The 24,637-nt window shown below is 44.0% G+C and overlaps 1 protein-coding gene across 1 annotated transcript in view; it reads right to left on the bottom strand.

The window, feature by feature from the left end:
• Positions 1 to 3,582: 3,582 nt before the first annotated feature.
• Positions 3,583 to 24,637, bottom strand: part of VGLL4 (vestigial like family member 4) — a 54,252-nt gene continuing 33,197 nt past the window's right edge. Inside the window, exons 3-5 of the mRNA XM_058813023.1 lie at positions 14,378 to 14,600; positions 8,475 to 8,589; positions 3,583 to 4,219 (exon numbers count right to left, since the gene is read on the bottom strand). Coding sequence (XP_058669006.1) covers positions 3,957 to 4,219; positions 8,475 to 8,589; positions 14,378 to 14,600 — 601 coding nt within the window. The 3' untranslated portion in view covers positions 3,583 to 3,956. The remainder of the gene's footprint in view (positions 4,220 to 8,474; positions 8,590 to 14,377; positions 14,601 to 24,637) is intronic.

The following is a 24,637-nucleotide window of genomic DNA, read 5'->3' as shown; positions in this document are numbered from 1 at the left end:
AGTGCCACTGCCAGGACACTGAGGTGCCCTCAGCCCAGGTGGGCAGCCCAGGGCTCACTGTGGGCACTCAGTGTCACTGGGCACAGCCGTGGGGCCCAGGCAGCCACACAGGGCTGGCACCTGTGCCACCACTCCAGGGCACACCAGCACTGGACGCATTTGCCTGCACAGGTGATTTTCACACCCAAACCAGCCTGAAATGCACCCAGAGCACACTCAGGAGAGGGCACTGCCCGAGCTGGGTGTTTGTGCTGCCAGCTCTGCTTTCTGACTCCCCGATTTCAACCCAACATGGAAATGGTTGGGCTGAAATCAGCAAAGGTGCCTCTCATTCAGCTCCCAGAAGATGCCACTACAAACACCGAGACATTTGATGAAATACTGAGTGTCTGGTGGTTCCTCCACGGTGCCAGTTGGAAAAGCCCTTTATTCATGCAGGAAATGGAGTTTGCTGTGAGTTACTGACCTGGGAGCCAGCAATGAGCCTGGCCTGTGTCATGGAGCCCCCAGATTTTGGGTGCAGGGACATTTTCCCTTTCCCTGGAGGCCTGGGGGGTGTCCTTGGTCTGCCTCCCACACCCTCGCAGGGATCTTCAGCAGGGAAATGCTCCAGCTGTGTTCCACCAACCCTGCTGAAGTGTTCTCATGGCATCTCCCTCACCCTGAGCCATGTTCCCAAACCTGCTGAGCCAACAGGAACTTTGTGTCTCCTTCCTTTTAGGGCTTTTTTTTAAATTTTGGAGCCCCTTTCTTGCCCTGGCTCACAGGGCTTTCTCAAACTCAGGTAATTAAAACCATTTTTTGAGAATTAACAATCTCCAGTGCCATTTGAATGCTCACCTGGACCAGAGGACAGTGGATGAACCAGAGGACAGTGGATGTCAAGATTTGAATTTCAGCTGTTTTCACCAGGGAGGGATTCCCTGAAGAAGTTGAGGGACAAACAAAATGCCACAAAATTGGTCTTTCCAGGAACAGAAATGCAGCACCAGCTGGTGTTTTCCAAACCAGTGCCTGTCCAGGTGATTGCAACCACTTTTTGAGAATTAACCACCTCCAGTGTATTGGAATGTCACTCACCTGGACCAGAGCATGGTGGGTGTCGATATTGGAAATTCAGCTGCTTTCACCAGAGAGAGATTCCCTGAAGAAGTTGAGGGACAAACAAAATGCCACAAAATTGGTGTTTTCAGGAACAGAAATGCAGCAGCAGGGTTTTTATTGCTGTAAAGGATTTCCTTGGGGTTATGGTCCTAAAAAAGGTAGGGATGCTTGGAAGGAAGACAAGACATGGCCAGAGGTTTGCTTCTGCCTCACACACACCAATTCCTGTCTCAGCAGGCAATACAGAGGCTTAGGAACACACCTGTGATTTAAGAGCACTTTATTGTTCTTTAAGGCTACTTTTAAGTACAAAAAAAAAAGATGGCCTGCCAAACCTTTTTTTTTTTTTTTTTCCAGGTGAAACAAGGCCACAAAAGAATGGTATATTACAGATTTACAAACACAGAGAGAATCTTTCAAACTGACCTGTAGATAACCTGGCTCTGTGAAGAAGATGATGATGAGTTCAGTTTTGTGTCCTTCCACCTCCCCCCAACCCTTTGGCTTTCGTGACATTGTTGTGCCCAGTGTTTGCTTTACTGGACGTAGCACATTAAACTTTATTGCCCTCAAATCCATTTACCTATCTCAGATAAGTAAATGTAACCTTGTAAAACAGCTATTATTGAAAATATTAGCTTTAAAAAACATTATCTTGTGTTTACAAAGAAATAGAGGAGTCACATTTTCCACAGAGTCCATCTACAGTATTAGTATTGACTGTTATACTGCTCAGTAGCCTGTAGCAATAACAAACGAGTGGCTATTAATGCTAATGCAGTGTCCTCATAGAATAACTGTGTTCCTGCACTTTTTACTGTATTACAGACAAATCTACAACAAAAAAAAAAAAAAAAGATCAACTTTTTTCTCCAAACAAATGAACAAAAAAGAAAAAAAAAAAAAAAAGAATGATTACAATAAAGGAAAAGGGAAAAATTAAATAGCTACATATCATTAACAAATTAATTGTTCCTCAAAAAATACCTACAAATTTCTCTGTACATTCTTTACGCACAGCGTAACGATGGTCTTAAAGTTACCTATATAAAAAAGTGTTCTTTTAACAATCTTCCTACAGAGAGTAGGGTACTGAATGCCAAAGCAAGGAAGCATTGACTACCCAGTAAGATGGTAGTGAAATGTGTAAAACTGGGGGGCTTAGGTGTTGGGTTGGGGTTTTTTTGTGGTTTTTTTTTTTTCATTTTTTTACAGAAAATTGAGCAGCCACCTTCTCACCAAGAGTAAGAGCCAATCTCCCGATCTCTTTCTACCCTGCACCTTTTCCAAATTAAATAGCTTAACTTTAAAAAAAACCAAACCAAAACAAAACAAAAGCATAAAATAAAAGCCACAATGGACCCAATACTGTAACATAGTCCTTAATACATCACGTGGAGTTCATCTTCCAACCAGTTCTCACTTCCTACACTGAGCCCATCCTTTCAGGGAGCCCAGCATAAAAACCAAGCCCTGGCTGCAACTGTCCTTGGAAGATGGAATGTACTGGGGAGAGTAGTTACACTTAACAAGAAGAAAGAGAAGCTCTTAGCACTAGCACAGCTGTGGTTTTATGCCTGCCTCTACTGCCTAATTTCTAGTTAGTAGCTATTAATATAGCAAATGATAATAAATGCAGTAATACCTGTATAAAACCTACTGGAGGAATGTATGCTGCGACTCGGCGTAGGCTGACGGATAGGCTTTAAAAAAAAAAAAACCAACCAAAACAAAAGAAACAAAGGGAAAGATCATCTTTCACAAACTGTAACAATCTGTTGTCCAGCCAGGATGTGTAAGGGTAGCAGTTCCTGCAGCTAGTTCAGGGTGGGTTACACAGACTGGGGGTTGGGAAGCAGATCCCTGTGAAGCAGCAGTGCTGCACGAGGCCTGTCCTGAGCTGCCCTCGGTGCTGCTGCCACTAAAGTGAATAGCAAATACAAATATCATAGAGTACAACTGTACCAGCAGTAAGTATATCTAGGGTTGTTACTGACAAAAATAAACTAATTCTGAAGAGAAGCTAATAAGTATTATGATTCTTACTGTCTATACATTAATAGATACCAGCTATTTTTCATAAAACATGCATCGTTAAGCACTATGGAACCCTCCAACCTCAGCTCTATTCTAACAAACTGCAGTGTTTAGGAAAAAATGCCCGTGTTCTGTAAATTATGCAGTCCAGTTGCAAGCACTAAGCACCTGAAATCTAAAGAGAGAAAGACCTATAACCTGTATGAGACTTCCCCTTCCAAAGCTGTTTTGCTCTAAGAAAAAATCAAACTGATAGAAATGTCATCCTTAAACCCTTTTTTCAGCAGTTTGCCCTCAAAATATTTAGCCTCTTCCAGAAAGTTGCTGTGCAACTTCAGTCCTCCTCCAATAGTGCAAATCATACATGACAGTTCTTTTCAAGTATATACATACAAAATTACTTCACAGAGGGAAAAAAAAAAAAAAAAAAAAAAAGCAATGTAAGCAAACCAGACAAATTCTAGTCTTGAGAAAAGCTAAGAGAAGCAAAAAAAGCACTTGGGTCAACCAACTAAGTGTAATGGCTTTTGTGGATTAGCGTGCATTGTTTTTTTAAGGGGCAGCAGATTTGCATCAGAGGTTTCTTTGGTAATTGAGGCAGGAAGAAAAGGATGCTACATCGTATGAATCTTTATGAAATAGTTCCTGCTATCATCTTTAACGGCACCCTTTTACAAAAAAAAACAACAAAAAAACCAACAAAGCGAGTACACAAAACCGTGTGCTGCGAACTGACCTCCCCTCCCCAGCACTAGTGAAGCACTTGTTCCGAGCTCAGTCAGAGCACGCAGCTGCCGGCGGGAAGGGCTCTGTCCTCAGGAGGCCACGGAGGGCGAGTGGCTGTGGCTGACCATGTGTGAGGAGGGCGACGCCCGGCCCCGCCGCGCCTCGGGGCTGCCGCCCACGGCGTCCTTGGCGGCCTTGATCTGCAGCCACGTGTCCCCCAGGGCTTTGGCAAAGTGATCATCCACCGAGCCCGTGATGGACACCGAGTTCGCCACCGGCTCCGGCTCCTTGTAGTTCTTGCCCAGGCTCCTGCGGAAGTGCTCCTCCACCACCGGGTCACACGCAGTGGTGGCTGTGGGGACAGCAGCACACAGGGGCGCTTCAGACTCTGCGCTGCGCCCACAATCTGCATTTCCAGCCTGCTTTGTCTCACACATCTTGGAATGGCCTTAAAGCTCAACCCTCAACTACCCCCAACCACACCTTCCAGGGTTCCAGGCTGCTCCAAGCCCATCCAACCCGGCCTTGGGCACTGCCAGGGATCCAGGGGCAGCCACAGCTGCCAGGGCCTGCCCACCCTCAGGAACAATTCCTTCCCAATATCCCACTCAATCCTGCCCACCCTCAGGAACAATTCCTTCCCAATATCCCACCCAACCCTGCCCACCCTCAGGAACAATTCCTTCCCAATATCCCACCCAACCCTGCCCACCCTCAGGAACAATTCCTTCCCAACATCCCACCCAACCCTCCCCTCAGGGCCTGCCCACCCTCCCAGGAACAATTCCCTCCCAATATCCCATCCATCCCTGTCCACCCTCCCAGGAACCATTCCTTCCCAATATCCCATCCAATCCTGCCCACCCTCCCAGGAACAATTCCTTCCCAATATCCCACCCAACCCTCCCCTCAGGGCCTGCCCACCCCTTCAGGAACAATTCCTTCCCAATATCCCATCCAATCCTGCCCTCAGGGTTGGATGGGATATTGGAAGGAAAAGCCAAACCAATATTGGTTTTCCAATTGATATTGGTTGGAGAAACCAAGCCAATACATAAGCCCCCCAGTTTTACACATTTCACCCTCACAGAAACAATTCCTTCCCAATATCCCATCCAATCCTGCCCACCCTCCCAGGAACAATTCCTTCCCCATATCCCATCCATCCCTGCCCTCGGGGTTGGATGGGATATTGGAAGGAAAAACCAAACCAATATTGGTTTTTCAATTGATATTGGTTGGAAAAACCAACCCAACTCCTAAGCCCCCCAGTTTTACACATTTCACCCTCACAGGAACAATTCCTTCCCAATATCCCATCCTTCCCTGCCCTCTGGGCCATAGGAAGCCATGCCCCTTCTCCCACCACCCCAGGTCCTTGTCCCCAGTCCCTCCTCAGCTCTCCTGGAGCCTTTTTAGGATCTGGAAGGGCTCTGAGCTCTCCCCAGGGCCTTCTCCTCTCCAGGCTGTCCCCAGAGCACAGGGGCTCCACCCCCAAGCATCTCCCCTGTAGCCTAATGCCCTGTCACTACAAGTCCCCATCACTAAGATGACCTTCCTCACACCCTTACAGACCTAGGAGTGGGCAATGAGGTGGGAAGGAAAGAGTTAAAATGAAAAAAAACCAATTAAATTAAATACTTTTATGTTTCTGTGAGCATTTATATGTAATTGTATTTCTCCCTCAGGCAACTAACAGCTCCAGCTCCAGTTCTATGGAAACCTTCTCCCAAAACAATCACACAGAATTTATATTTAGGCTTAAATGGAGTTAATGATGTAAAGAGTTGTTTAAAATCAGCTCCCAAGCCTGCTTATGGCAGTCAGGTGTGAGGAGAGCTTACCCTAAACTGCAGCATGCCAAAAGTGGGCTCAGGCTTTCATCTCACTCCACACACTTGTGCTGGGAGCAGTCAGGGCTAAATGAATCAGGAGCACTGCAGTAAGTGCTCTAAGACTGTTACAAAAGCCTTAAAAGGCAGGTTTTGACCAAAAACTGTAGTAATTCCTCAGACTAAATAGAAGAGCACTGCAATTTTGCAGTTTAGAATCAGTATTTGTGTGTCTTAATAAGAACTGTCTTTCCAAAAATACACGGAACTGTTGGGATCCATGGCACAGCCCTGCTGCTTGATTGATCCTAAAATAAACCCAAGTGTCATGCACAGACACATCTTCACCTGACAGGAACAGATCTTTTCTGGAAACATCCAGCCCTGTTCCCATGCCCACTGGAGCAGCTCTCCTGGGACCAGTAGCACCAGTTTGTGAGTTTTTAACATCTGAGATCCTCAATGATTGATTTCTCCAAGAGTCTAAGGGGCTCCTTCAGCTCCCAGTTCTAGTTATCAACAGAATACTGATCTTTATAAAAATACAAAAATTACTATTTATAAAAAATACTAATAATTACCCTGCTGTGGGCTTTAGGTTTCTGCCTCCACCATGCTGGTTTTGTTCCATGGACACATCCTGCCCTGCAAGTTAAAGCTCTGCCCAGCAGCTAAAGGACTTGCAGGGGAAGGGCTGAGCTGCCCTGTGCTCTGTGTGCAGTGAGAGGGAGCAGGAACAGCCCAGCTCTCCCAGCCAGTGCTGCCTGAGCAGATTTCATCAAGGCACAAAGCTAAAGCTCCCTGCTTGGGTTGCTGTAGCAACTGCCCTCCAAAGGTTTTTGTGTTCTCCATGCAGAGCAGGGTGCAGGGCCCAGGCGTCGGGAGGGTGTTTGTGGCTGCAGGAAAGATTTCTGTGAGTGCAGCTGAATCACAAAAGTCTCCTGGCCATTGAGAGAGCAGGGAAACTACAGCTCCTAAAAAAGCAGCGTGGGGGGGTCTGCTGGCCCTGGCTGCTGTTTGTCAGCTGGATTAAAATAAACATAATGACTAATTTGTCTGTGTGGGGTGCTTGGTTTTTGTTATGTTTTTAAATAAACTTTTCCATGCAAGAAGAAAGAACACCTCTCCCTCCCTAGTTCTGCAGCAGTACCTCCAGCTATGGCACAGGAGCAGACAAAGGGGTGACCATCATTTCACCTCCTTTTCTCCCTGTCAGTGTGGGCACAGTGGGGACCACTCTGCTCTGCTGGGACCCCAGTGAGGGCAGGCTGGAGGGTGGCACTGCCTTGGGGTGCAGTGCAAGGTGTGCTGGGGGTGTGTGTTCTATTGCCAGCTCCTGGAGATGGGACAGTTCTGTTCATCGGGCAGTTCTCTTTACCTCTCCCACAAACCCATCCTCCTTCCAGGAGATATTTTCTGTTAATGGGCCAGTGAGTGTCCCTGCAGGGCTGATAAAATTCCATCATCCCATGGGGAGAAGCTCCGCCCAGGGGAGGAGCCGAGCATTCCAAACCAGATAGAATCAGAGATTAGGAACACCTCAGCAGCCTTTGCCCCCTGCATTCCCAGAGGAGCAGCTTTCTGCTGCCCTGCATGGCCAGAGGGAGCCCAGGCCCATCCCCAGCAGCCCTGGAGCTGCAGAGGAAAACTCCCCCCTTGTGCAGGATCCCTGCTGCAGCAGAGCCACAGCTGGCACTGCAGGAGGGCTGAGCCCCCCTGGGATGGGGCTGGGACACCCCCTGACACACAGGGGGTCAGGGCATGCTCTGACTCTGGCACTGGGTTTGGTTTGTATCACTGCATTTTATTTTAATTTTCGTAATAAAGAACTGTTATTCCTATCCTCATGTCTCTGCCTGAGAGCCCCTTAATTTCAAAACTAGAATAATTTGGAGGGATTCATCCTAAAATAAACCCAAGTGTCAGGCACAGACACCTGTTCACCTGACAGGAACAGATCTTTTGTGGAAACATCCAGCCCTGTTCCCATGCCCAGTGGAGCAGCTCTCCTGGGACCTTCAGCACCCTGGAGCTTCAGAGGAAAACTCCCCCCTTGTGCAGGATCCCTGCTGCAGCAGAGCCACAGCTGGCACTGCAGGAGGGCTGAGCCCCCATGGGAAGGGGCTGGGACACCGCCCTGACACACAGAGTCAATTCCTATTCTGACTCTGGCACTGCTGGTTTGTAACACTGCATTTTACTTTAATTTCCCAAGTCAAGAACTGTTATTCCTACTCCCATATCTCTGCCTGAGAGCCCCTTAATTTCAAAAGTAGAATAATTTGGAGGAATTGATCCTAAAAGAAACCCAAGTGTCATGCACAGACACCTGTTCACCTGACAGGAACAGATCTTTTGTGGAAACATCCAGCCCTGTTCCCATGCCCACTGGAGCAGCTCTCCTGGGACCTTCAGCGGAAAAGTTCCCCCTTGTACAGGATCCCTGGGAAGCAGAACCACAGATCCCTGCTCCACCAAAGCCACAGCTGGCACTACAGGAGGGCTGAGCCCCCATGGGATGGGGCTGGGACACCTCCCTGACCCACAGCATCAGTTCCTATTCTGACTCTGGCACTGCTGGTTTGTATGACTGCATTTTATTTTAATTCCCCTAGTCAATAACTGTTACTCCTACTCCCACATCTCTGCCTGGGAGCCCCTTAATTCCAAAACTGTGATAATTCAGAGGGAAGGGGTTGACATTTCCCATTTCAGGGGAGGCTCCTGCCCCCCTCAGCAGCCCCCTGTCCCGTGCAAGCCCAGGCAGGCACTTACAGCTGGAGGGTCTCCTGTAGGCAGCCCCGGAGCAGGCGCTGTGGGCGATGGGGCAGTGGGACAGGTTGCAGTTGCGGTTGTTGGCAGAGGCACAGGTGATCACAGAGGGACGGTTCTGGGGGGACACAAGCACAGGGGCACGCTCAGCGCAGCAATTCAACCCTTTGCATGTTAACCACCAAATATCCTGCTGTTTCTTGGATTGAAAGTGAAAATTCATATCACGTTTCCACAACGGTTCTTATGTACGTGAACAGAAAATGGGCAGTGTGAAGGTAAACCTTAAAAATAACTGTTGCAATCTCACAGCAATTAAAACCATAAACTATACATTTCATATTAAACCTCTAAATATTCAGCTGTTTCTTTAATTAAAAATGAAAATCCACATCACATTTCCGCAGCAGTTCTTATGTATGTGAACAGAAAAATGGCAGTGCGAAGGTAAATCCTAAAAATAATTTTACACTGACTGTTGCAACTTCACAGCCATGACAATTAAATTCATAAACTGTCCAATTCATATTAAAGCCTTAAATATTCAGCTGTTTCTTGGATTAAAAATGAAAATCCAAATCACATTTCCACAATGGTTCTCATATACGTGAACAGAAAAATGGCACTCTGAAAGTAAATCTTAAAAACAATTTTACACTGATTGTTGCAACTTCACAGCAAATAAATCCATAAATTATCTAAATCAAATTAAACCCCCTAATATTCTGCTGGTTTTTTGATTAAAAATAAAAATCCACCTTACATTTCCAAAATGGCTCTTACGTAAGTGGACTGAAAAAGGGCAGTGTAAAAGTAAAACTTAAAAACAATTTTACACTGATTGTTGTAACTTCACAGCAATTAAACCCATAAACTATCTAATTCATATTAAACCTCTAAATATTCAGCTGTTTCTTTAATTAAAAATGAAAATCCACATCACATTTCCACAACGGTTCTTATGTAAGTGAACAGAAAAAGAGCAGTGTGAAGGTAAATCTTAAATATAATTTCACTGATTGTTGCAATTTCACAGCAAATAAATCCATAAATTATCTAATTCATATTAAACCCCTAAATATTCAGTTGTTTCTCTGATTAAAAATAAAAATCCACATCACATTTCCACAGTGGTTCTTATGTATGTGAACAGAAAAAGGAGAAAGGAAAAGTGAGAAAGTAAAACTTAAAAATAATTTTACACTGATTGTTGTAACTTCACGGCAAATAAACCCATAAACTATCCAATTCATATTAAATCTATAAATCATCAAATTCATATTAAATCCCTAAATATTCAGCTGTTTCTTTGATTAAAAATAAAAATCTACATCACATTTCCACAAGTTCTTATGTATGTGAACAGAAAAAGGGCAGTGTGAAGGTAAACATTAAAAATAATTTTATACTTATTGTTGCAACTTCACAGCCATGACAATTAAATTCATAAGCTATCTAATTCATATTAATCCCCTAAATATTCTGCTGTTTCTTTGATTGAAAATAAAAATCCACATCATATTTCCACAACGGTTCTTATGTACGTGAACAGAAAAAGGGCAGTGGGAAAGAAAATCTTAAAAACAATTTTACACTGATTGTTGCAACTTCACAGCAATTAAACCCATAAACTATCCAATTCATATTAACCCCTAAATATTCTGCTGTTTCTTGGATTAAAAATGAAAATCTACATCACACTTCCATAATGGTTCTTATGTACGTGAACAGAAAAAGGGCAGTGCAAAGGTAAACTTAAAAATAGTTTTACACTGATTGTTGCAACTTCACAGCAAAAAAATCCATAAACTATCTAATTCTTATTAAACTGCCAAATATTCAGCTGTTTCTTGGATTAAAAATGAAAATCCACATCATATTTCCACAAAGGTTCTTATGCAAGTGAACAGAAAAAGGGCAGTGTAAAAGTGAATCTTAAAAATAATTTTACACTGATTGTTGCAACTTCACAGCAAAAAAATCCATAAACTATCTAATTCTTATTAAGCCCCTAAATATCCAGCTGTTTCTTTGATTAAAAATTAAAAATAAAAGTCCATTTTTAAAAATCCATTGCATTTCCATTGAGGTTCTTGTTATTTCAGTGAACAGAAAAATGGAAGCGTGAAAGCAAAACTCTGAAGTGATTTTACAGTGATTGTGTCAACCTCCCTGAGCTCCATATCAACACATGAACTGTTGGTTTCATTCTGTGGCCACACATACAAGGGGTTTGCAGATTTTCCAGGTTTTTGTTGTCTGGGTGTTATAATTTTTATTCAGAAGTTGAGTTTTCCCAGCCCTACCTCTATCCCACAGTGCATCCTAATCCCATGGGATGTACAATAAATATGAAGAACTCTGAGCCTGTCTGGACCACAGATCCCTTCTTGTTGGAACTCACCTGCCTTTCCAGCAGGTGAATTAATTAATACTTAATGCTTAATTAACTTCACTGTCATTCTCAGCACATGCAAATTCCCCAAAATGTCTATTCACAGCTGCATGACATTAGAACTCCTCCATCTGTACTTTAAGTGTAACATAAAATTCTTTTTTCAGAGTTGTTTACTATGGACATTTACACAAAGCCTTGGGAAAAGAAATGTCCCAGTTTCTCCAGGTGGCTGAAGGGAAATAAAACAGCTATTGGAATAAATTCTATATATTTGATGATGCAAGGAGTCCATTATACTCAATGCAAATTAAGTAGTAAGTTCAAAAGATTAACAGAACTGATGGAATTGAATTCCTTGAAAATTTTACTCACAAAAAATCACCTACTCCCATAAAAAGTCAGTGAGAAAGGAAGAAATTTCCCTTCTTTGGTGGTACTTTAGGCAGAGTAAGAGCAAGGCCAGTAAAATAAAAGAGCTGAGTTTTCCAGGGAAGTTTAACATCATTTTTGCCAGGACAAAACAGCAATGAGGTTTTTTACCTCTTACTGCATTGGCAGCAAAGTAGAAAAAAGTAAATAAAGAAAAACAGAAGAATTATTTGATTTTTCTGAAAACAGTTCACATGTGGGAGTAATTATTTTCTGTAGGGGTGAGGATTTTGTGCCTCTCAGAAGTGGTTTTTGAGAAAGGCATGAATTTAATTCTCTTCAGAAGAGTATTTTGGACATGCGGGAGGTGGGGGCAGAGAGACAGGTAATAATACCAGAAATGCACATGCCAACACCTTGAGAACCCAATAAGGGTTCCTTAACCTCTGCTATGGTTCTGTGTGCATAGAATATAGAAACTTTTATAAAAATATTGAGATAAACTCAGAATTTAGTCATAATCACTAACTATATCAGCTGAATAACATGTCCTGCTGCAAATAAGGTATTCTTCTCCTACCTGTTTTATTAGAAATAAAATCTCATTCAACATGTTAAGGTTAAAAAAATCCCCAAAAAAGGAATTATCAAACTAGGATTATTTATTTTTGTCAGTACACATTTTATTTTGTATGATTCCTACTCTGTGCTCTTAGCAAGGCCTTGCCCCAACATCCTGTTTTCCCAAAAAAATGATTGTAATCTGGTTCAAAATAGAGCAGAGAGGGATCAGGGAAGGCAGAGCTTGGGTACAGGAGCCAGTTTAATTTCTCAGTGCTGCAGCTCATCACAGCTCAATTCTCTGCTTTGTCTCTCCACTTGCAGGAGGGATAAAAGGGAGTCTGGCACATGAGGAAACTGCTCTTGCCTACAGAAATGGCTCAGCTTTGCACTGCTGCAGCAAAACAAATGCCACGTGCAAGATGGCAAAGCAAAAACAACCAACAAAAAATCCTGAACAACCACTCCAGCACATGGAAATCAGCATAAAATAATCAAAAAGAATGACTTGGCTTCAGGAAAAGGGAATGAGTGGTACAAGACTGCTCTGAACAACACAGAAAATGCTTTAGGAAAAAGGAATGAGTGATACAACATTGCTCTGAGCAACACAGCAAATGCTTCTGGCTGGCTAAAAGCACTAAGATCCCCCAGAGTCAAATTCTCCCTTTGGTGTTGTGCCCCTTGCTGAGGGTGGGGAGAGCCGGGACAGGGTGACAGGAGGGGCTCAGGGGACGTCCCCAGGCACTGCCTGGCAGGTGCTGGGCCTCCCTGAACCAACCACACTCTGAATTCCCAGTGAAAACACAGCTAGTCCCAAATAAAAACTCAGGCACTCCCAAAAACAATTGGTTCATTCTTAAATACAAACTCATGCACTCCCAAATATTCCCAAATAAAACTCAGGCATTCCCAAATACAATTCATGCATTCCCAAATACAATTTGTGCATTCCTAAATACAATTTGTGCATTCCCAAATACAACTCCTGCATTCCCAAATAAAACAACTGCATTCTCAAATAAAATACATGCATTCCCAAATACAACTCATACATTCCCAAATAAAACTCCTGCATTCCCAAATAAAATACATACATTCCTAAATACAACTCATGCACTCCCAAATAAAATTTGTGCATTCCCAAATACAAAGTCATGCATTCCCAAATAAAACTCACGGATTCCCAAATATTTCCAAATAAAACACATGCATTCCCAAATACAACTCATGCATTCCCAAATACAGTGCAAGCATTCCCAAATAAAACTCATGGATTCCCAAATAAAACACATGCATTCCCAAATAAAAGCTCACCCATTCCCAAATACAATGCATGCATTCCGAAATACAGCTCCTGCATTCCTAAATAAAACCTATGCATCCTCAAATAAAATTCATGCATTCCTAAATACAACACAGGCATTCCCAAATAAAAACTCACCCATTCCCAAATACAATGCATGCATTCCTAAATAAAACTCACACATTCCCAAATATTTCCAAATAAAATTCATGCATTCCCAAATAAAAACTCCTGCATTCCCAAATAAAATTCATGCATTCCCAAATAAAAACTCCTGCATTCTCAAATAAAAACTCATGCATTCCCAAATACTACTGCATTCCCAAATATTCCCAAATAAAACACATGCATTTCCAAATAAAAACTCACACATCCCCCAAAAAAATTAATGCATTCCCAAATAAAACCTATGCATTCCTAAATAAAAATCACACATTCCCAAATATTTCCAAGTACAATTCATGCATTCCCAAATAAAATACATGCATTCCCAAATACAACTATTACATTCCCAAATAAAACCTACGCATTCCTAAATACAACACATGCAATCCAAATTAAAACTCACTCATTCCTAAATACAACTCCTGCATTCCCAAATATTCCCAAATAAAACTCCTGCATTCTCAAATATTCCCAAATAAAACTCCTGCATTCCCAAATACAACTCCTGCATTCCTAAATACAACTTCTGCATTCCCAAATAAAATTCATCGATTCCTAAATACAAAACGTGCATTCCCAAATAAAAACACACACATTCCCAAATAAACCTCCTGCATTCCCAAGTACAATTCCTGCATTCCCAAATGAAATTCATGCATTCCTGAATACAACACATGCATTCCCAAATACAAACTCATGCATTCCCAAATACAAACTCATGCATTCCCAAATATTTCCAAATAAAACTCATGCATTCCCAAATACAATTCCTGCATTCCAAAGCACAGCACATGCATTCCAAATAAAAGCTCACCCATTCCCAAATACAATGCATGCATTCCCAAATACAATTTCTGCATTCTCAAATAAAACCTATGCATTCCTAAATACAACTCCTGCATTCCCAAATATTCCCAAACACAACTCCTGCATTCCCAAGCTTGGGAACGTCACAAGGAATACCACGATGACCCTGTGACATTCAGGGCGCATTTTTAACCCCGTGCTGCCCACGGAGCAGCCTCTCCTCGTGCTGTATCTGTCCCCAGAGCCCTCCCCACGGCCCACGAACCGATCCCGGTGCCGAGCCCGGCGCCAGCGCCGTACCTGCTGCCGCTCCACGCCGCTCAGGCTGGGGGAGATGCCCACTGTCCTGGCTGCATCCAGGCTGTTTTTGGTCAGTGCTAGGGGCTGCTCCATGCTCAGGCTGGGGATGGAGGCGTACATGTGGTTGGCGTGCAGGCTCACGGTGGGGGCGGCCGCCCGCTCGATGGGGCTGCGGCTGCGCTCGCGGTGCTCCTTGCGGTAATCCCCGTTGGCAGGCTTGCTTCTGCAGGGGACAAACGGGGACAAGGGGTCGGTGTGCTTCCGGGCTGGCCTCAGACATCTCATTCCATCAGGTCTGGCAGGAGCGCACCTTGCCAGGGGAGCCCCCCAACACCCCACACCTGCCAGGTTTGTCAGAACTCGGCGCATCCCCCCGGGCGTCCAGAGTAGCCAAGGAGGCCACAGTAGCCAGGGGGCTCAGAGACCCTGGCTCAAATCCCCAAACCTGAGGATTTGACTCTGACCCCTGAAGCAAGTTGCCAACTTTGTATGAGGACCTGAAAGTCACACATGTTTGAACAGTATAATAATCCAATTATCACAGGGTGAAAATGTAGACTTTATTGGTATGGGGGTTGTGGGGACAAGATGGAAGAACCTGGGCGTGTCCAGCCTTTCTTCTTCTTGTTCTCCATTTTCTGCAGTGCTGTTGGCACTTTGGGATTGGCGTAGAGTAGAAGTGCACTGTCTAACATGGGTGATAGGTATTGGGAATTAAGTGTAAATATGTTATATGGAGTTTGTAGTAAAAAAGGACAACACAGAGTGCCTGTGGCTGCCCTGCTGAGCAGATCTCGGCTGGGCAGAAAGAAAATTTTATAGATAAGAATTAATAAACAACCTCAAAGCTGAAAAATGAAGAGTCCAGACTCGTTCTTCAGCTGTGCAGGCTGAAACAGAGACATCCTGCTCATCTCAGGGCAGGAATTAACAACAGCTACCCAAGACCAACCAGCATCTCTCTTCAGCCTAGGATTCCTTCAGATACTCATCCACATGCACCAAGAAACAACTTTTCCAAATATCAGACTAATCCCACTCCATCTAACACTGCAATATTCCCTAAGCACTGTTGAAGCCCAAGAAAAGTTTATTTTACTGAAAATACATGGCTGATATCAGCAAAAATGCAGGGAATCAAGGCAGGAAGCAACATTTTCAGAGCAGAAAATGAAAGAAGAGCAAATTACACTGCAGTTATCTCAGAATCTTTTATTTACAACTCCTCTATCAAAAGACTAATTTCCAGCTACTCCTGATAAATCCCTGTAGCTGTGCTCACATAATGAGCTCATCATTCACTGCAATGAAAAGAAAGCTGGGTTTGTATCTGTGGATGAGGGATTTCAGCTTCCACACTGCAACAGAATTGTCATTAAAGGCAAACCAGTGACTGAAGGGAAAAGCATTTTTCTTATCAGCAGGTGAATGTGGGCATCCCCAGCAGCCTGGAGTCAGCTGCAAATTCCAGCTGCAAAAGCACCAGAGGAGACCTCTGGCTCCATGGAAAATAAAAATAACAACCTGTCTTTGGATCATTCTTTAGTATCAGTGAAACACCTTCTGTGTCCTGTCTATAAGTGTGTGAAATTCAGGGTTGTTTTTCTCCTGTTTTTTAAAGCCTATCATGGCAAATTAATATACAGGAAAATCTTTTAAAAGGCTCTGATGAAAGGCAGAGAGAAGGAATCAATATTCAATGCCGAAATAAGTTACAAGACCAGAAGCTACTGCTTATTTCAATGTCTGAGGAAGTCTCTCCACACACAAGGCTGAGATAAAAAAGTCCTGCCAATGGAGGGAAACAAGGAGCCCCAAAAACACCCACATGGGGTGTGGGGATGTCCCATGGTGATCCTGCCCAGCCCTAAATCCTTTAGCCCCACATCCCCTGGTCATGGACTCCAGGCTTTAAACTTTGTACTTTTTAAAGTACCTTTTCTTCACAGGCTCTTTTTGTTTCTTTTCAACCTAAAATCCAATGGCTTGGATTGCCCTGGCCCTGACTCCTGAATTAGGAGAGAGACAAAGCCATTGCTCCCCTCTCATCATCTTGAACTCCCAAGTTCATCTCTCCAACAAGATTTTATTCCAGTAAAGCTTGTTCAAATAAAACCTGTATCCTTGTCATCTTTGTGTCCTCTGTCAGCAAGAGCTAAAATCCACCTCCTTCCTGGAGATGAGGATCCAGATCTCTGCTGGAATCAGGAACAGCAGTTTGGCTGAACTACTCACAATTCCTCTGTGCTGCTCCTCAGCTTGCTCCAGAGCCACTTGGCTGTACAGAAATCATTGCTCCTGCACAGAAATCATTGCTGCTGCACAGAAATCATTGCTCCTCTACAGAAATCATTGCTGCTGCACAGAAATCATTGCTCCTGCACAGAAATCACTGCTCCTGTAGAGAAATCATTGCTCCTCTACAGAAATCATTGCTGCTGCACAGAAATCATTGCTGCTGCACAGAAATCACTGCTCCTGCACAGAAATCATTGATCCTGCACAGAAATCATTGCTGCTGTACAGAAATCATTGCTCCTGTACAGAAATCATTGCTGCTGTACAGAAATCATTGCTGCTGCACAGAAATCATTGCTCCTGCACAGAAATTAGTGCTCCTGCACAGAAATCATTGCTGCTGCACAGAAATCATTGCTCCTGCACAGAAATCATTGCTCCTGCACAGAAATCATTGCTCCTGCACAGAAATCATTGCTCCTGCACAGAAATCATTGCTCCTCTACAGAAATCATTGCTCCTGCACAGAAATCATTGCTCCTGCACAGAAATCATTGCTCCTGCACAGAAATCATTGCTCCTGCACAGAAATCATTGCTGCTGCACAGAAATCATTGCTGCTGCACAGAAATCATTGCTCCTGCACAGAAATCATTGCTCCTGCACAGAAATCATTGCCCCTGCACAGAAATCACTGCTCCTGTAGAGAAATCATTGCTCCTCTACAGAAATCATTGCCCCTGCACAGAAATCATTGCCCCTGCACAGAAATCATTGCTGCTGTACAGAAATCATTGCTGCTGTACAGAAATCATTGCTCCTGTACAGAAATCATTGCTCCTGTACAGAAATCATTGCTCCTGCACAGAAATCATTGCTCCTGCACAGAAATCATTGCTCCTCTACAGAAATCATTGCTCCTGCACAGAAATCATTGCTGCTGCACAGAAATCATTGCTCCTGCACAGAAATCATTGCTCCTGCACAGAAATCATTGCTGCTGCACAGAAATCATTGCTGCTGCACAGAAATCATTGCTCCTGCACAGAAATCATTGCTGCTGCACAGAAATCATTGCTCCTGCACAGAAATCATTGCTGCTGCACAGAAATCATTGCTCCTGCACAGAAATCATTGCTCCTGCACAGAAATCATTGCCCCTGCACAGAAATCATTGCTCCTGTAGAGAAATCATTGCTCCTCTACAGAAATCATTGCCCCTGCACAGAAATCATTGCTGCTGTACAGAAATCATTGCTGCTGTACAGAAATCATTGCTCCTGTACAGAAATCATTGCTCCTGTACAGAAATCATTGCTCCTGCACAGAAATCATTGCTCCTGCACAGAAATCATTGCTCCTCTACAGAAATCATTGCTCCTGCACAGAAATCATTGCTGCTGCACAGAAATCATTGCTCCTGCACAGAAATCATTGCTCCTGCACAGAAATCATTGCTGCTGTACAGAAATCATTGCCCCTGCACAGAAATCACTGCTCCTGCACAGAAATCATTGCTCCTGCACAGAAATCATTGCCCCTGCACAGAAATCATTGCTCCTGCACAGAAATCATTGCTGCTGTACAGAAATCATTGCTGCTGTACAGAAATCATTGCTGCTGTACAGAAATCATTGCTCCTGCACAGAAATCATTGCTGCTGCACAGAAATCATTGCTCCTGCACAGAAATCATTGCTCCTGCACAGAAATCATTGCTCCTGCACAGAAATTAGTGCTCAAGCACAGAAATCACTGCTCCTGAATCAAATCTCAGCTCATTTATCACGGTAGAAGTTGGGTTAACACGATGCCAGGCAACCAGTGACTTGGGAAGCTCAGGACACAGGGACTCTGTGCCAAATTCCCCTGGCAGCCTGAGAGGGAAGAGCCAAGAGCACAACAATACAATCTGTAACCCTTTGCATCCCCTTGGCCCTTTTCACTAATTACAAATTAGCAGCTGCAGATTAGGAGAATCCACCGTAAAATCCAACCCTGGAGGTTTCCCAGCTGCTCCTGTGTGTTCTCCAAGCCCATTTTCCAGGCTGGATCTCAGCAGCAGCTCCCAATTCCCCAGGAATCAGTGTCCCAGCACTGTCCCAGTGAGTTCCAGCAGGAAAGTTTGGAATTGCAGCGCTCTGAGCTGATGACTGAGGCAAATGTGAGTTGGTGGCAGCACAAGGGGCTCTATATTTAACCTACAGTAGCTCCTCTTGGATTACAGCATGGAAACAGCTCCTGGATATGGGAATGATCCCACCCCAGCCCTGAGCACACAGGCAGAACCTCACACACAGCCTGGACAAAGGCTGGGAACCCCCAAAACCACCTAAAATCACTGCTCAGCAAATGCTCCTTCTTGGTGCTGCAGTGCACAACCTCTGGCTGCAGCCAAATTCTCACCTCTCAACTAAATATTAGCTGGGCTTCTACAATTAAAATTACAATTTGCAAGCTGCAAAACCACCAAGAGCTCCAGGAGATTCTCACTGCCTCAAACAGAATCTCTACTCAGAATTCTTGTTTTGTGTTAGTAAGCACAGGGTGATTTTCAAAGCAAAACTTTTGTTTACTCTCTAATAAATGCTTATGAAATTAAATAAAACATGTACCTACACCAGTTGTTTGGGGTTTTATGAGTTAGAACTCTCTTTTCAACAATTAGTGTGCATTTACTGAGGGGTGGGGCTGTCAAGTGACCACTGATGAACAAACTTACTGAAATTCCCAAGCAAAATAAACTTTCCATTTTACACAACAACGCTTATTTCACTCATCCTCCCCTTAAATGAAGAGTCACAGCCCTAAATATTATTGAATTGGCAATTTTTCTGCCAAAAAAACACCAATCCAGCAACAACAACAACAAAAAAACCCCAAACAAAAACACAATCCAAACAAAAATTATAAGACAGAAAAACACATCAAAATTTTTCCCTGAAAACTTTTGTAAGAAGAGACTAAAAAACTGGGCAATGGGATAAGTTTGTCTCCAGGACCAAGCCCAGCAGGCAGACCTTCCCTAAAGACACCTAAAATGATTGAGTTATCTCAGCAATGTCAGCAGACCACACCCCAGGCCTTTCTGCAGGCAAATAATTCTCTCTTCTTAAATTAGAACAACTCCTCTTGCGGGCAGGGAGCTGCTTATGATCCTCTCCCTAAAAATCCTCTCCTCACTTCATCCACCTTCACCTCATACATCTCTGGGAAAACTAAAAAACATCTGAAATTTCTCTTCCACATCAGATATTTCTTCTGGAAATGTACCAGCACTGTGTAGGACGGTGCCATGAAAGCTCTGTCCTTGTGAAAACACAGCAGCATTTGTGAGCCCCTCCTGTTCACACAGAAACAGCAAATCCTACAGATTTGGCAGATTATTTATATTTATTTATTATTTATAATAAATAATAAATATTTACCATGATGATTCTTGTTTTGCTATTAAATATTTTATCTGAAAGGGCAATCACAAGGTAAGTGTGTGAAGAAAATCATATTTCACTGAAGTCCACAAGCTCAAACATTCCCCACACTCTGGCCAAGTTCAGAGATGCATCTCTCAAGTTAAACATAAGGACCCAAAATCACAAAGCAGAATTTCTGACCAAGCTCAAAAAAGAACTTAAAAATATATACTACAAACAAACCCAGCTGTCCAAACAGCTCTGCCATCCCTGGACTCCAGTTTATCTTAAAAATCAGCATATTTTACCAACCCTGAGTCCCTGAGCAGTGCATCACAGCAATCCCAGCTACTTCCAGCTTTATTTTAGCCAAATTAAACATGCTCCTAACCCCCAGTAAATTTCTCCAATCCTTGCCTTAAAAATCAGCTTATTTTACCAACCCTGAGCCCATGAGCGGTGGGGGGGATGCCAGAGCAATTCCAGGGTTTAAAATCCAGCAATTCCAGGGTTTAAAATCCAGTGAGCCCAGAGCAGACCCAAGCTCAGGGATCCATGCCCACCACTCCCATTCCCTCACACAGCTATCCCAGCTACTTCCAGCTTTATTTGAGCAAAATTAGACACAATCCCACGAACCTCCAATGAATTTCTCCAATCCTTGTCTTAAACACCAGCATATTTTACCAGCCCTAAATCCATGAGCAGTGGGGGGGATGCCAGAGCAATTCCAGGGTTTAAAATCCAGTGAGCCCAGAGCAGAGCCAGGCCCAGGGATCCATGCCCACCACCCCCATTCCCTCACACAGCTATCCCAGCTACTTCCAGCTTTATCTTAGAAAATTTATTTACACTCCCAAATTCCAGTGAATTTCTCCAATCCCAACCTCCACTGAATTTCTCCAATCCTTGTCTTAAACATCACAACCCTGAGTCCATCAGCAGTGCATCACAGCTATCCCAGCTACTTCCAGCTTTATTTGAGCCAAATTAGACACAATCCCAACCTCCAGTGAATTTCTCCAATCCTTGCCTTAAAAATCAGCCCATTTTACCAACCCCGAGTCCATGAGCAGTGAGGGGATACCAGAGCAATTCCAGTGTTAAAATCCAGCAATTCCAGGGTTTAAAATCCAGAAATTCCCATGGGTGAGCCCAGAGCAGACCCAAGATCAGGGATCCATGCCCATCACCCCCATTCCCTGCTCACACAGCTATCCCAGCTACTTCCAGCTTTATTTGAGCCAAATTAGACACAATCCCAACCTCCAGGGAATTTCTCCAATCCTGGTCTTAAAAATCAGCATATTTTACCAACCCTGAGCCCATGAGCAGCACATCACAGCTATCCCAACTACTTCCAGCTTTATTTTAGCAAAACTAGACATACTCCCACCAACCCTCAGTGAATTTCTCCAATCCTTAAATCCCAGCCATGCTTTTCCCCAGTGAATCAGAGCACTTACCAAGCATCACGTGCTGGGGTGGCTGTCCCCAAAGGCACAGCCGTGGCAGTGAGTATCTCCAAGGTGGGTAACTCCTCTGTCCCCAGAGTTTTGTGCTCCAAGGTGGGTAACCCCCCTGTTCCCAGGGTTTTATGCTCCAAGGTGGGTAACCCCCCTGTTCCCAGGGTTTTGTGCTCCAAGGTGGGTAACCCCCCTGTTCCCAGGGTTTTGTGCTCCAAGGTGGGTAACTCCCCTGTTCTCAGGGTTTTGTGCTCCAAGGTGGGTAACTCCCCTGTTCCCAGGGGTTTGTGCTCCAAGGTGGGTAACTCTCCTGTTCCCAGGGTTTTGTGCTCCTAGGTGGGTAACCCCCTGTTCCCAGGGTTTGTGCTCCAAAGTGGGTAACTCCCCTGTTCTCAGGGTTTTGTGCTCCAAGGTGGGTAACTCTCCTGTTCCCAGGGGTTTGTGCTCCAAGGTGGGTAACCCCCCTGTTCCCAGGGGTTTGTGCTCCAAGGTGGGTAACCCCCTGTTCCCAGGGTGTTGTGCTCCAAGGTGGGTAACTCTCCTGTTCCCAGGGTGTTGTGCTCCAAGGTGGGTAACCCCCCTGTTCCCAGGGTTTTGTGCTCCTAGGTGGGTAACTCCCCTGTTCCCAGGGTTTTGTGCTCCAAGGTGGGTAACTCTCCTGTTCCCAGGGGTTTGTGCTCCAAGGTGGGTAACCCCCCTGTTCCCAGGGGTTTGTGCTCCAAGGTGGGTAACCCCCCTGTTCCCAGGGTTTTGTGCTCCAAGGTGGGTAACTCTCCTGTTCCCAGGGGTTTGTGCTCCAAGGTGGGTAACTCTCCTGTTCCCAGGGGTTTGTGCTCCAAGGTGGGTAACCCCCCTGTTCCCAGGGTTTTGTGCTCCAAGGTGGGTAACCCCCTGTTCCCAGGGTGTTGTGCTGCAGAGCCCTCACCCCAGGCTGCTCTGCCGGCTGGCACCGCCAGGGGGGAATTCACAGCCGGCCCACAGCAACAGGCGGCCCCTGGCAGCTGCTGCAGGAGAAGGGAAAAAGGAGGCCCACGAAGGGGCCAGAGCTGCCTGCACTCACTGGCAGGCTGCAGAGCCCTCAGGAATGCTGCCAAAAGCATTACTGTACCTCCAAGGCAAGGGATCCCAGACGGTTCTCACTGCCTTTGGCAGAACTGAGCGCTGGCTCCAAATGGGAGCTGCAGAGTTTCACTGAACACAAAGAACAAGCACCCCCTTCTCTTCACACACACACAGGGCCTGGCTGGAGAGCAAACTTGTATTCTAATTCCAACATGATTTGAACGTTTTCAGCATCTTTATGATATTTGTTTTCCATCATCTTCACTAGGTCTGAAAGAGGGCAGCTGCTTTTGTTAATAAATTATTTTGTTAAGGATTTCTAACCCGCTGATACAGAATATCTGCTCCACATGAGGAGCATAATTTCCTGCAAAGTAACTCCTGGCACACTTTAATTCTGTTACTGTGAGGTGGGAAAACTAGAATTTAAAGTGGTATTTCAAAATGGGATTATATACATCCAAGGAGAAAAATCCTAAGAGTTCCTTACTTAGAATTAAGCAATACAAAATCACTAAATAAAACACACAAAACCCCCAATAAAACCTGAAAGCAGCAGCAATTTGCTCTGAGTCTCAGCCAATTATCTGAAGTATTCAGAACATGAAAAAATACCCCCAGCAGCCCAATGCCCTCCTGAATGACTGTCACCTAAATGTACAGCCCCATTCCATCCCAATTTACCAGCTATGAGCTTCCCAGTTCCTCTGAGCTGCCTTTTCCATTTCTGGCTCAATACTCCATCCCAAAACTTGCAGAGATCCTTGTTTGTGGCAGGAATCACTCCTGCCACAGAACCGGGTACATAATGAATACTCTCCCTCAAAGGAAAGACCTTTAAGTCTAAACCATTGAAAAAACCATTAAAAAGAAATGGGATCATCTCATATAAACAAACACAAGCCAGATTTCTGTATTTATCCTCACCAAAACAGGATTTTTTCAGAGATAAACCTTGGACCAGAGAGTTACTTGCAAATGGAATCAACCAGGAGAACAGATTTCACGGTAGAAGAAATCAACCAATAATAAACTGTGAAATGCACAAAGGAGTGTCCCATTACAGCACCGAGCACAAATCTTCAGATTCAGATGAATTTCCCTTCCTGAAGCCTTCATATTCACAAGTCTGAAAGAATGCAAGAGAACTGCTTGACATAAGAGCTCACTGCAAAGCCAAAGGCACAGAATTGAAATCTAAATCTAATGTACAGTAAAATCAATTAACACAATCTCAGATCCTACTCATTTTTCTCACAGGATTCTTTTTTAATGGCTGGCCATCTTTGCTCCAACACTCAGGATTGTTTTAGAAGACAGCCTGGTTGCTTTATAACAGCAAAACTCAGGGATTTATTAAATTAAAAGTTTTGTCACTGCTGGAACATGTGTACAAATACAAAGCAGAAACAATGACAAAGTGACCTGACTGCAATGGGTACAGACTGCAGGTTACCTGCAATTCAACTTTTTTTTTTTTTTAAAGGGAAAAAATGTCTCACTAATCTCTCTGTCCTGCACTGCTGCTGCCTTGCACAGCTCCAAATATACTCCAACTCCAAACCTACTCCAACTCCTGTGTTCAGCTTCTCTTTTGCTGGCACACTTGATGGCTCATTCTAAATTTCCAGCATTTTTTGAGGAGCCTTTATGTGAGGCCATTCCTGAGACACAAACAACAAAAATTTAACTTATAATAAATACACAGGAATTTAACTTATAATAAATACCCAGGAAACTTCTGAAATGGTAACCAATGTCATTAATTCTACTGAGGTACAAAATTTAGACTGTAAAGAAAATTTTGGAAATCATGCATAGCTCAAAAAGTGGAGCTAGAACAAGAGAAAGCTCCAGATTTCAGGGTTACCACAAAAAGTGTCTAGGTATAAGTGAATATTGCAATCAAAGTTTCCCAAAATGCACAGTGATTTCTGGACAATAAATATAACTGTTCTCCATATCTTCAAAGTTTTGTTTAATTCTGACAAGGTGGGAACCAGCTGTTGACTCCCATCAGATCCAACTTACTTTTCAAGGATTGAGGACAAAAAGTCAAAAAGTTTCAGCCTCCCACCAATC

This window comes from Ammospiza caudacuta, chromosome 12 (genome assembly GCF_027887145.1).
Source record: "Ammospiza caudacuta isolate bAmmCau1 chromosome 12, bAmmCau1.pri, whole genome shotgun sequence".
In the NCBI taxonomy this organism is placed as follows: Eukaryota; Metazoa; Chordata; class Aves; order Passeriformes; family Passerellidae; genus Ammospiza; species Ammospiza caudacuta.
The sequence above is the reverse complement of the archived record's forward strand: the minus strand, read 5'-3'. Positions and strand labels throughout refer to the sequence as shown.